Source organism: Myotis yumanensis, unplaced genomic scaffold (assembly GCF_028538775.1).
Source record: "Myotis yumanensis isolate MYYU_CA2020_CCGP unplaced genomic scaffold, mMyoYum1.0.hap1 SCAF_7, whole genome shotgun sequence".
NCBI classification, from domain to species: Eukaryota; Metazoa; Chordata; class Mammalia; order Chiroptera; family Vespertilionidae; genus Myotis; species Myotis yumanensis.
The window spans coordinates 33,663,831-33,676,945 of NW_027223758.1; the positions used below are offsets into that span (position 1 = coordinate 33,663,831).

Below are 13,115 nucleotides of genomic sequence, written 5' to 3' on the forward strand. Positions count from 1 at the left end.
GAATTATCCAGCAAACCTACCAGGTAGGTGCTATTATTATCCCCATGTTACTGATGAGAAAACTGGACACGAAAGAGTAAAAAATGTCATGTTTGAGGTCACTCTGCTTGTATGGGCTTGTGCTAGGATTTGTACTCAGTCTGTCTGCAGAGTCCCAGGCTCATCTCTGCCCTATTCTAGCAGCCTCGCAGTGAATGAAGGAACAAACGAGCCAAAGGATGAATCCATGATTCCCACTGCCTGGTGTAATGGAGGATGGGGGAGGGCCTTGGGATGAATTCGAGGAAGGTGAGGTGACTGGCACATGAATGTGTTGTACAGGAAGGGGCTCTCTCCTGTTTTGCTCTGTGGGCTCAGGCTGTCCACTGCCCCTCCTCAGCCTTGCTCCGTGGTTTGAGGGTTTGTCTGGTGCTAATGGTGTGGGAGTCCATGAAGCAGGTTGCTTCATGACTGATCCTAAATTGCCTCAGGGTCCTCAAATCGGGAAGGGCCAGAGGCCAGGGCCATCACACCAGACATGGCTCTATGGATGTGAAGCCTCACCCTTTTGGACCTAAACTGAGGTCGAGTATCTCCAGATAGAACGAGGTCTCAGTTCAGACCATCAGCCTGTCAGGTATTTGGAATAGATGTGGCCAGAGCTGTCTCTTCCCTTGCCTCCCACCAAGAAAGGTGACGTGATGCCTAGAACTGCCACAACGTCTTGTGACCCTTGGGTGGTGAGCATGAGGACAACATGTGAAGGATGGCAGAACGGGAAGGTAGAAGGAGCCTGAATCCCGGCTGCCCTTGTTGAGCCTGAATCCCGGCTGCCCGGCTGCCATTAATGTCTTTGTGGGTGATGTAAGAGCAACTTGACTGTGATGATCATGAAGATGAGGTACAGATTAATGAACTTTTAGAATTAGAAAAGAACCCCAAATCTGCGCCATGGCCTACAAGGCACTGCTTAATTGGGCCCTGCTCTACTCTTCAGCATCATCCGTGACCTCTATCCCTCTACTCTGGCCTTTCACATTCTTGAACCTGTTCTTTCCAACCTCAGGGCCTCGTTTCCTGCCCTTCCCTCCTCTTTACTGTTAAGACCTCAGTCAAATTATCACTTCCACATGGTGGCCTCCACCCAACATAGGTCCCTCGGCTACCCTGCCTCATGGCCTCCTACTGGATTGCTCTTGGCATATTTCACAATTCCTCATTGTAGAGTTATTTTTTTTTTTGTTTCTTTGTTTATTGTTAATATTCACTGTGGTATTACATGCACCACCTGGCCAGTAGTTTTGGTTCCTCCTATGTCTTATACCCAGTGATGCACCCAACATCATCTCTAACACAAAGATAACCTCAACACACAGGTGTTGGATGAATGAATGAATGATGCATTATTTATTCATTCATCCATTATTTATTCATTCATCCAAAACAAAAAGTTGGTGGAAAAGCAAGTTGTAAAAGGAAATAGTCAGGAGTGGTTCTAACCACAGAGCTTGTTCTCAGAAGTTCTGCAACTTATTGGCTGTATGAACTTGGGTGAGTTCCTTCATATCTTTCTGCCTCAGTTTTCTCATCTGTAAAATGGGCTTAATAATAGAACCTAACACTTAGGATTGCTATGAGGGTTAATATTTGTAAAGTGTTTAGAACAGTGTCAAGCACATGGTAAGCAATAAGTATTAGCTATTAGAAAGTTTAAAAACATGCCAAACAATGTCATGTGCTGTAGATGAATACACACATATGTACCTAGTAAAGGTTTAAAAACATTCATAGAAATGATACACACCATATTCAGGCTAGTAGCTTCCTTTGGGGCAGGAAAGATGATACATGGGACTTCAGTCATATCTAATGTTTTACTTAAATATTTAGAAGTAATCATGGAGGTATTATTTTATTTCACATCTTTTTCAAGCACCTCCACCCCAGCTCTGGTATCAGATTTCATAGATTAGTCTGGTTTCTGTCCCTCTCCCTGTCCTGGTGGTGGGGAATAAAGTCGGAATTTGGAGTCAGGCAGGCCTGGGTGTGAATACCGATGCTATGACCTGGGTGAGCAAGCCCCGCCTTGTCCTTGGGCTCCAGGTGTGATTCTAGGCCAGGGGTGGGCAAACTTTTTGACTCGAGGGCCACAATGGGTTCTTAAACTGGACCTGAGGGCCACAACAAAAGCATGGATGGAGTGTTTGTGTGAACTAATATAAATTCAAAGTAAACATCATTACATAAAAGGGTACGGTCTTTTTTTTTTTTTTAGTTTTATTCATTTCAAACAGACCGGATCCGGCCCTCGGGCCATAGTTTGCCCACGGCTGTCCTAGTCTCTTCCAGAGCTGCTGCTCTGAGGATTCAGTAAGAAGAGGGCCTTTTGAACTCAAAGGGCCTTGCAAATGTTACCTAATTCTACTGCTTGGTAATGTGAGCATGGGGGTGGCACCCCCAGGATGCTACCAAGACCCAGGCAGGTAACATGATCTGGTGAGGTTGGCCGGTTGTCATAGGCCATAGGGAATGGTGGGGGCTGTGATCTGGAGGGTGTGCCTGTCTGACATGGATAATTATAGTGGGGATAATTATAGAATAGCAGTCTGGCCAATATGTGCCAGGAAGTAATATCTGGGCTCACTGGAAACCACCAGCCTGGATTTGGGTAGGAATGTTTCTCTGGTTGTCATTCTAGCCTAACTAACAAAGCAGGGTGTGGTCAGCAGTGGCCCACAGCCACCTCCTTGAGACTCCTAATAGACACACTGCTACTGACCCCTTAGCTATAGCTCCCTGGGCCCCAGACTCCCAGCAGTGCTGAGGTCCTCAGGTCATGACCTTTGTCCCACCCCACTCCCAGTGAAGGGGAGTGGGATTTCTACTGGTGTGACGTCAGCTGGCTCCGGGAGAACTTCGACCACACCTATATGGATGAACACGTGCGGATCAGTCACTTCCGAAACCACTACGAGGTGAGCTGGATAGGCTGTAGATGAATACACACATATGTACATAGTAAAGACTGGGGACTGAGTCAGTCAAGGACTGTCACTGGTTGTAGCAATGAGCAAGAGCTAGTCTGGGGTTACAAGGACCATAGTGAAAGGTGTCAGGGACTTCGGGGTGCTTGCCAGGTGGGCAATATGTGCACTAGATATACGACGAGCTAACTAGTGAGAGGGAGTAAGGATCTAAGACCTGAGGAACAGGCCGTCTTGGGGTGGGGTTGGAGGTCACGGGCTGGGTGACGTTTCAGTAGAGATGTGAGGGTCAGGTTGGATTGGGGTGCAAGGACCAAAGGAGCAGGATGCTTGAAGTGTATGGTGATCTCAGGGTAGAGACAAGTTGAACAGTTTGGAGTCTATAGAGACAGGAGGGAAGTCCAGGAGGGACCAGAACACAAAGATGGAGAAGCCAGCGGTGGGAAATTTTAAAAGGTTTGTACAGCTTAGCGGTTAGAAGAAGGAACTTGGGAGTTAGACAGACCTGGATCAAAGCCTGGCTGTGCTGCCTGTTAGCTGCATAGTTCTGGGCAACTGACTAAACCTTTCTGAGCCTCCGCTTCCTCGCCTGTAAAGTGGGGAGACTGACAGAAGCGCTGGCTAAGGTTAAGCTTCGTCAGTCAAAGTTACTGTTACTTTGTGGGCCAGACAATGGAGGCGGTGGGGGCAGTTGGGATGGACGGGGTTGGAGGCAGAGTGGGGCTAAGGGCCTGCCCACCCATCCCCCTGCTCAGCTGACCCGCAAGAACTACATGGTGAAGAACCTGAAGCGGTTCCGGAAACAGCTGGAGCGCGAGGCAGGAAAGCTGGAGGCAGCCAAGTGCGACTTCTTCCCCAAAACCTTTGAGATGCCGTGCGAGTACCACCTGTTTGTGGAGGAGTTTCGTAAAAACCCAGGAATCACCTGGATCATGAAGCCTGTGAGTGCCCAGTGCCAAGGACTGGGGGGAGGGGTGTCCCAGGCAGCAGAGCGGGGATCCTTCAGGGCGCACCTCGGGACAGAACCCTGCCTGGTGACTCAGCCTTAGATGCACCGCCTGCCTCCCCTGAAGGCCAACTTCATCTCCTCCTCTCTGCAGCGTGTGGACCCAGCAGCTAGGAATGCCAGTACACTGTAGGTGCTCAATAAGTGTTTGGCAGGGGAACACGTGGTCCTCAAGGCACCGGGGCAGGGGATCCAGGACCTTGCTGGAGCTCAGATCCCTGCCTCTCTTCCTGACGTAAAGGAAAACGGAGGCGGGGTACGGGAAGTGCATTCTTGCACTGCCCAGGTCTCGTGGTCCTTGGGAGGAGGTCCGACCAGCCCCACTGTGAAGGTGAGGAGCCTAGACCTACTTATTCAAGCTTTTCACAAATGCTCAGCGAGCGAAGACTGAGCTGGGATCTGCCCAGGCTACTGACCCTCTCCCTGGCGGGGTCTGCGGGAAGGCTGGCCGCCCTGCCTGAGAGGCAGAGGGAGGAGGGCGAGAAGCTGAGCACCAGGGCTTAGGCAGATGAACACTGCAACCACCTGCGGATCCAGCTCCAGCAGGCATTATCCTCTCCGACAGATGGTAGTTTGTGCTAATTGGGAACGAGCACTTGCGTATTAAGTTGATTCCTTTTCCCAGCCCACGGCCTTTACCGCTGTAATTAAGAGGAGGGATCTTGTGTGTGTGTGTGTGTGTGTGTGTGTGTGTGTTTGCGCGTGCGTGCGCCCACTTGCTCTCCCTCCTGAGTAGCTGAGGCACCCTGTCTCGGGTGTGAGGTGTGGAGAGTGGGTGCTTCTGGTCAGACTAGCCTGGGTTCTAACCCTGTATCTGCCACTTATGAGCTCTATGACCCTGAGCAGTCGCTCAACCCCTCTCAGTCCGTTTCCTCATCGATAAAATGGAATTAATGAGTTTGCCATTGCTGCTGGTCCCTGAACAACACTTTGAGTCATGAGACTGTTCAGCTCAGACTTGAGAGTGAATGGGAATTTTCTGGAGAGCTTAGTAAAGCACCGCACCCCCACGGAGTCTGACTCAGTAAACTCGGTGTGGGACAGAGCTTGGCTGTCACTCTCGGGGAACGTAAGAACAAACCCCTGGATTTGGAATTTAAAAGTCCAGCCTAGAGTTAAAGTGCACACATCCAAACTTTATTTCCATTGGAGCATTCTCCCCTGCCACCTCGCAGGCCCTCTGGGTTGGCAAGACCCAGAAGGTGGGGACCACCGTGCTCCTCCAGCCTCCCTGGTGTGGCTGGGAGGCAGGTGCTGGGCTGTCAGGGCCCAGGCCTGTCTGTCAGCCCCTCTGTGGCTGCAGAGCTGGTTGGCACTTCATTCAGGGCCATGAGTCTGGGCCACCTGGGCTGTTCTCAGCTTTGGGGTCTCTTTCTAAACTGTAGGACAGGAAGAACCACATTGTATCTTCTGTTTTATGAACCGGACCTTGTCACACTTTTTCACTGGTATCTCCTAAGAGTCGGGATGCTTTGGGCATCAAATAACAGAGGACCCAACTAACAGCAGCTGAAATAAGAGGGCAGGGGTTCTGGACTGTTCTCATGCCTTGGGCCTCCAGCATCTGGTGCAACGTGTGCACCCCGGCACAGGGTAGTGTTTCTGAAAGCATCAACAGAGGATATTTGATTATCAAAGAAAGCAAATATATTGAAAACAGTTATCAGACTGCTAGTCTGGGTCCTCTGAGAAACAGGTGCCAAGACAAGATTCAACATGCCGGAGTTCTGCCTGTGAAAAGGGAGGGGATGTCGGGGGAGGCTCAGAGAGCTGTCAGACCCCAGTGAGGGAGGAAGGTTGTGGGGGGGCTCCCAGCCTGCTGCAGCCTAAGGGAAGTTCCACAAGGTTGAGGGGAGGCCCCTGACTCCCAGGAGGGGCCAGCCTTCGGGACCCTACAGTCCTCAGGGGTTGCCTGGAACCTGAGTGAGGCCTGGCAAGCACAGGGTGGACTTCCGCCGCCGCCGGGGCTCTCCATCGGTCACTCTCCTGCAGGCAGAGGCCTGCGAGTGCATTCTGACGGCCACCACACAAACTATGAGAATATTCTTCATGCTGTAGTAATATATGTGCTTTTCATGAACAATTAAAGGGAGTCTAACAGCAGGCCCAGTAGTTACCATAATCTCAGAGTCATCATGAGCATAAACAATGTTTGAGATACCTGCAACAATGATAGTGCAACGTGTAATACTAACTGTGACTTCTTTTGAGAGCAGCATCGCAGATAGGCCAATGCGACTATGATTCAGTAGACTTGGTGTGGGACAGAGCTTGGCTGTCACGCTCAGGGAACATCAGAACAAACCCTTGGGCTTGGAATTTAAAAGTCTGTGAGGCTTTTCAATGTTATGATGATAGGGTGACTCCAGGATGGTTAGCTGAGCGGCTTGACATCGCCCTCAATCCCCATCCCAGTGGCTGGCTGCTCCTCTCAGCCACAGCATGGCTGCCGCAGCTCTAGCTTCACCTCCTCACACCTTCACCCGCCACAGCAATGAAGGAACACTCTAGCCTGGTGTCCCTTTTGAAAAGGACACACACTTCCCAGAAGTCCGTGCAGCAGACTCCCTCTGGCTGGCCCATGTCTGAACCAACGGCAGGGGCGTAGGACCACCGTGAGGGCTCAGACCTCCCCAGAGGGAAGGGCCACCATGAGGAGGTGATCCAAATGGGGCTCTGTCAGCAGGGGGAAAAGGGAGTGGTTACCGGGGAGACCACCGGCCACACCTGCAGCACCAGATACATGCCACACAGTGAATGTCACATGGTGAATGGCCCCCACGGGCCGGGTGGAGGGCTGTGAGTGGCCACAGGTGGCGCAAAATCAAAGTATGGTTCATTCTAATAATCCATATATTGTTTTCCAATCAATAACATGCCTTTTTATAGAAATACTTTCCTCCCAAATTATCAAGTAAGAGCGATACGGCCCGAAGTCGCACCACGTTCGCTGTGTACTCCCGGGCCTTTTGCAGGAGGTGCCTGAGCGCCGGCCTTGTGAAGTACAGATTTAACTACCCTGCATCTGTCACTTGAATAGAGTGTTTGGCCTCTCTGTTCCTTGGTTTCTTGACTGCAAAATGGGGATGATAAGATGCTACATATACTAGTAGGTTTTTCTTTTAAAGCTTTAAGGAGGTAACGTGTGTAAATCCCAGCACAGAGGAAACATCTGAGGAGTATTAGCTGCTGGTCTGACCGTTGTTATGAGCCGTTTCCCTAAAGTTAGTGTCTGGTTCTACTGCTGCAGCCCCAACCGCAGTGGCTTGAAACAACATTGTGTCTTATTTAGCTCATGAGCCTCCAGTTTGGGCAGCGCTCGACAGCAAAGGCTCATGGCTGCTGCGATACCTACAGGGCAGGTCCCCTGAGGGCTGGCAAGGTGGGAGCTCAGCCAGGCTTGAGGCCTGGAATGCTCTGTTGCCCTCCATGTGGGCCTCTCCATGCGACCTGAGCTTCCTCACAGCGTGGTGCCTGGGTTCCCAGGTGGCCATCCCCAAAGACCAAGCTGTGTGGATGCTGTATTGCCTTTATGTCCCAGCATTGGAAGCCACACAACGTTGCTTCTGCCATACTCAATTAATTGAGACAGTCCTAAAGGCTTGCCCAGATTCAAGGGGAGAGGACATTGACTTTACCTTTTGATGGCGGGTGCGGGTAGCAAGGCTCTGGAAAAACACAGGGGGCTGGAAATATTGCTGTGGGTTTTTTGGTTGTTTTTTTTGGTGGGGGGGGTGGGTGCTGGGAGCCGGTCCATCCTTGCTGCTTGACACGGTCGCTGCAGAGAAGAAATGTCTGCACAGCATATGTTTCAAGGGACCTGGTGTATATAGCATACTGTTCTTAATATGTTTGCTCCCTTTAGCACTATGTGTTTTAACCAAGGTCACCTCTCCGAGAAAGGTTGTTTCCCCAGGTGGGGATTTTCCCCTGAAGTTAGGGAGGAGATAAAACCCCTTAACTAAGTGCCAGGCGGGTAGTTAATCACTTTAACTACAAACAATCACACTTAAGCTACATAATCTTTACTCCCTGGAATGGAGATAAGAAACGCCCTAACCTTTGGAATAGAGATTGATAGGATTGGAATCAACTGGTATAAATACAGATGTAACAAGACAACAGGACACAGAACCTAGAGACAGAACCTAGCAGGAGAACATGGCAAAAGATCCTGGACAGAACCTGGCTACAGAACTTGGCTAGAGAACCTAGACAGAACATGGCAGGAGAACCTGGATAGAACCTGGCTGGAGAACCTAGCTACAGAACCTAGCTGGAGAACCTAGAAAACCTGGCAATAGAACTTAGCTGGAGATCCTGGACAGAGCTTGGCTGGAGATCCTGGCTAGAGTTCCTGGCTAGGCTGCTGATCAACTGAATGCTGCCTCCGTGTCATTCCTTCTTCGCCGACTCCGTCCACACCTTTGGGGACCCCTGGACCTGCTGGGGTTGGACCCCAGCAGGCGGGGGATAGCAGTCTGCTGGAGTTAAGATGATTTCCAGTCTTAACTACCCAGATATATCACCATGTAGCCAATTTATTTTCCACTCTTTAGGATTACTCCCTTAGGAGGTTAGTTACTAACAATTCTTTAAACAATAACACCATTTCATTATCTCAGATAACAAGAAAGCTAAACTAGAAAGTTCCAGGTTTGGGGGTGTGCTCAACAATGCCATTAAAAGCCCAGGTTCCTTCTCTTTGTTCACTCTGCATCCTCAGTGTGTTGGCTTTGTGTCATCCGACTTGTCATCTTATCAGTGTGAGATGGCTGCTGCAGTAGCAGGCATCCTCTCCTTAGACCAGTGGTTCTCAACCTTCCTAATGCCGCGACCCTTTAATACAGTTCCTCATGTGGTGGTGACCCCCAACCATAAAATTATTTTGGTTGCTACTTCATAACTGTAATTTTGCTACTGTTATGAATCATAATGTAAATATCTGATATGCAGGATGTGTTTTCATTGTTACAAATTGAACATAATTAAAGCATAGTGATTAATCACAAAAACAATATGTAATTTAATTATATATGTGTTTTCCGATGGTCTTAGGCGACCCCTGTGAAAGGGTCATTCGACTCCCAAAGTGGTCACGACCACAGGTTGAGAACCGCGGCCTTAGACTGTAATATTTGAAGAAAGAAGGAAAGAAGCCAAGCATTTCTTTCTCTCTCTCCCTCTCTGTTCCCTCCCTTCCCATCTCCCTCCATACACATTTCTTTCCCCCTCCTCTCTCTCTCTTTTCTCCTCCTCTTCCTCTGTTTCCCCTCCCTTGTCAACCCCAATGTGTTTTTAAAAAATATTTTTATTGATTTCAGAGAGAAAGAGAGAGAGAGAAACATCAGTGATGAGAGAATCATTAATTGGCTGCCTCCTGCACGCCCCACACTGGGGATCGAGCCTGTGACCCAGGCATATGCCCTGGCCAGGAATCGAACCGTGACCTCCTGGTTCACAGGTCAACGCTCAACCACTGAGCCACGCAGCCATCAACCCCAATGTTTTTAACAAGGAGGAAAATCTTTCTCAGAAGCCCCAAAGCTCCAACCAGATGTCTCCTTAGGTCTCACTGGCCAAAACATGGTTTCTACTAGCTGCAAGGGAGGCTGGGAAAACAGGTATCTGTTCCAGCTCCAAGGTGAGAGGTGGGTTTGACAGCCAGGAAGAAGAGGAAGGGGAAGGCAGCCAACAGTGGAGGCAAGGTTCCTACATCAGAAGTTATGAACCTTTAAAAAAAAACTTTTAAACTGAAGTTTAATAAAAAAGAACATGTCCACCTTATACAGGTGTAGCTTGATAAATCTTCACAAAATAAACACGTTCAAATAACCAGTACCCAGACCATACACAGAGCATTAACAGCCCCCAACAGCTCCCCTCAGGCCCACTCCACTCACCACCCCCCAGGCCACTCTGACCATGGATTTGTTTGCCTGCTTTTGTACTTTATATAATTGGATTCACCGAGTATGGCTACACTGTGTCTGGTTTCTCTCCCTCAACATCACGTTCATGATATTCATCCGGACTGATGTGGTTAAATGTAAATTATGATTTACCACTGTTGTTTACTGTTCTATTAAGTGAACATCCGTCTACTTGGGAGTTTTGAGGTTGGAGCCATTATGAATTGTGCTGCATGGACGTTCCCCCACATGCCCGGGGGTGCCCATGTGCATGCGTAGGCCACGGGGGTGCCTGTGTTCAGCTTTCGTGGATGCTGCCAAGAGTTTCCAAACCACCTATATGCCTCTCAGCACATGTGAGAGTTCCGGTCCCTCCACATCCTCACCAGCACCTGACATTGCCTGTCTTCCGTTTCAGTCACTCGGGGAGTGTGTAGTGGTGCCATCCTGCGGTTGTCATTTGCATGGTTCTGAAGACTGATGAGTTGAGTGCCTCTTCGTTGTTTACATTGGATTATCCTCTTCAGTGAAGTGATTGTAAATCTTTTGTGTGGCCATGAACTCCTGGGAGCCCTTGAAGCACACTGATGATTAGTTGCTTTCCAAAACAGCTGTGCATGTTGCTGTCCCTGAGCCACCATAGTGCTCCGCAGTCTTTTGGACACCCCGTCTTCTGGGCACACACAACCCTGAACCAGGGTGCACAGCACAGCAGACAGAGGAGGCTGGGTTTCAGCTCCCACTGCCCCCATGACTGGGAGCCCTTCGTGCAGGGGGCCACCTGTACAGCCGTGCCTGACAACTCTGCCTGCCCCTGCATTGTACAGAGAGCCCCACAGTGGCCAGAGGGACCATGCTCAGAGGAGAACAGAGAGAAATGAGAGTTTTTTCCTCCAGCATAAAGGCTTTTATGCTGGAGGAAAAAATGACATGGGGGGACCTTCTCAGCGGCTGAAGATAACTAAAGGACCCAGGAATCAGGTTCGTCCTAGAGACCAGAGCCAGGCAGGCAAAATTTAGCTCAAAACACGTTAGGCTGCAAAAACTTCACAAGGTTATTGCTAGAGCATAATGCCCAGCACACAGTAGACACCTACTGTATACCTTTTGGATGACTGCCTAATAGAGCTACTCTGCAACAAATGGGCTGTGTTGCCATGTAGGGGGAGTGAGCTCCCTGGCCCTGTGGAGGTGCAAGGCCAGGCAGGTGACCACGGTAGAGGGTGTCACAGGAGGAAGTAATGCCTCTGGTGCTGACTTACCGATCCTCCCAGCCCCTTGACTCTGTGAAGCTATGAATTATCCATGCTGGCATTCGGCGAAGGCAGACTGATTTCAGTATTCGCCGAAGGAAAACCTAATTAGGAAGGCAAATTGATTTCCAAAAAAAGAATTGGATGATATGTTCCCAGGACTGTTGGAAATGGGTTTTTAATCATCTGCTCTTTTGTATTATTCATGCAGTTGATGCCTTTGTGAGCTAAGCTGGCCTCTCCCTTTCCCCTCTGCTTCTCCCTCCTTCCAGGCGTAGCAGCTTCTCTGTTCCATTTCCTTCAGGGCTGGGCTGTTCCTCTGGGGATAGCAGGAGGCCCATGAGGGAGACGGAGACAGAAACGCTGGGCAGGGGCCCCGGCTAGGGGTACACAGGGAACCACAAAGAGCGGAAAGCTGACCTTTCTGCATCCACCCCCACCCCAGGTAGCCCGGTCCCAGGGGAAGGGCATCTTCCTATTCCGGAGGCTGAAGGACATCATGGACTGGAGGAAGGTGAGCTTGCCTCTCCCCCTTCCTCCCTAAACCCTCTGTGCTCACTGGGACAAGGAGCCTCTCTTTCCCTCCCTGAAAACTTGAAGGGCTGCCCATGGGTCTTCCCATGGGTACACAGTCTCTGGAACCAGACTGCCTGGGTTCAAATGCTGATCCTGCCTCTTAATAGCTGTGTGACCTTGGACAAGTTACTTCACCTCTCTGTGCCCAACTAAATGAGGGAGAGGTAGTAACAACGCCTGCTGAGAATGCAGTGAGTTAATATGCCTAAAACCTGAGTACATTTCGTTACCAGGACCTCCTGCTCACCCAGCTGGGGGGGAGTTTGGTTAACTGCCCCTCGGTCCTAGTTCCCTCCTCTCTCATCATGTCCCAAGACATGATTCAGTAGAAATCCTGGTTCCAATCTTGCCTCCACTACTCAGAAGCTGTGTGGTCTTGGGAAAATTGCTGAACCCCTCTGAACCTTAGAGATGGTGATAGTGCAGGATGGGTGAGAAGAGCAAGGTGATCAAACTCCTACACATCAGCGCCTGCTGCACTAGCAGGCTCACAGCAGGCGCTCAGTAAATGAATTTCCTCCCTCCACCGTGTGTCCTGAGTCCTTCCATGAGACTATCAGGGCACTGCTGGGAAGAAGCTCGCCAGCTTGGAGGCCCAGCAGGCCCGGGGTGCTGTCAATCCCCCTGGCAGCCACGTGAGTACATATGTGGGGGCACCCGGGTCCCAAGAAGGGAAGGCCTGGCCGCCTCTGTCTTGAAATAGCTCGGGGCCACCCTTGGGGCCAGAATCCCTGGGTTTCAGGGCTCCCTGCCACTGGTCTGTTCTGTGACCTCACCAAGTGTGTGCGGCTTGCCTTTGGGCCTCAGTGTTCTCACCCAGGTACTCTGCGGGGAACAGTGTGAGTGGGCAAGGGCTGTGCAGGCTGAGGCGCTGCGCACGTGTGTGAGATCACCGCTGTCTTCAGAGGAGGGAGAGGGATGTCCCTGGGGCCTGTGTGGTGCTCTAGGCAGCACTGACCAATGGAACTTTCTACAGGGGGAATGGTGTACACCTGTGCTTGCCGATGTGGTGACCACTAGCCACGTGTTTACCTTGGCAGGACTGGGTTTCTGACCTGTTTCCTTTTTTATTGTGGCAAAATACACATAAAACTTACCATTTTAACCATATTTAAGTATACAGTTTGGTGACATTAATTCCCCCTTACATTGTTGTGCAACCATCACCGTCTTTGTAAAAAATATATGTATATATTTTTATTTCAGAGAGGAAGGGAGAGGGAGAAAGATGGAAACATCAGTGATGAGAGAGAATTATTGATTGCCTGCCTCCTGCACGTCCCCCACTGGGGATCAAGCCCACAACCTGGGCATGTGCTCTGACTGGGAATCGAACCGTGACCTCCTGGTTCATAGGGCGATGCTCAATCACTGAGCCACACAGGCCGAGCACCACCAACCATCT

The 13,115-nt window shown here is 50.2% G+C and overlaps 1 protein-coding gene across 2 annotated transcripts in view; it reads left to right on the forward strand.

Annotated features, from left to right (window-relative positions):
• The window catches only part of TTLL9 (tubulin tyrosine ligase like 9), a 37,568-nt gene that overhangs the window by 7,395 nt on the left and 17,058 nt on the right, over positions 1-13,115 (forward strand). For both annotated transcript variants that reach the window (XM_070420108.1, XM_070420107.1), the window contains exons 4-6: positions 2,843-2,954; positions 3,719-3,904; positions 11,580-11,648. In XM_070420108.1, the coding sequence (XP_070276209.1) occupies positions 2,843-2,954; positions 3,719-3,904; positions 11,580-11,648 (367 nt within the window). The remainder of the gene's footprint in view (positions 1-2,842; positions 2,955-3,718; positions 3,905-11,579; positions 11,649-13,115) is intronic.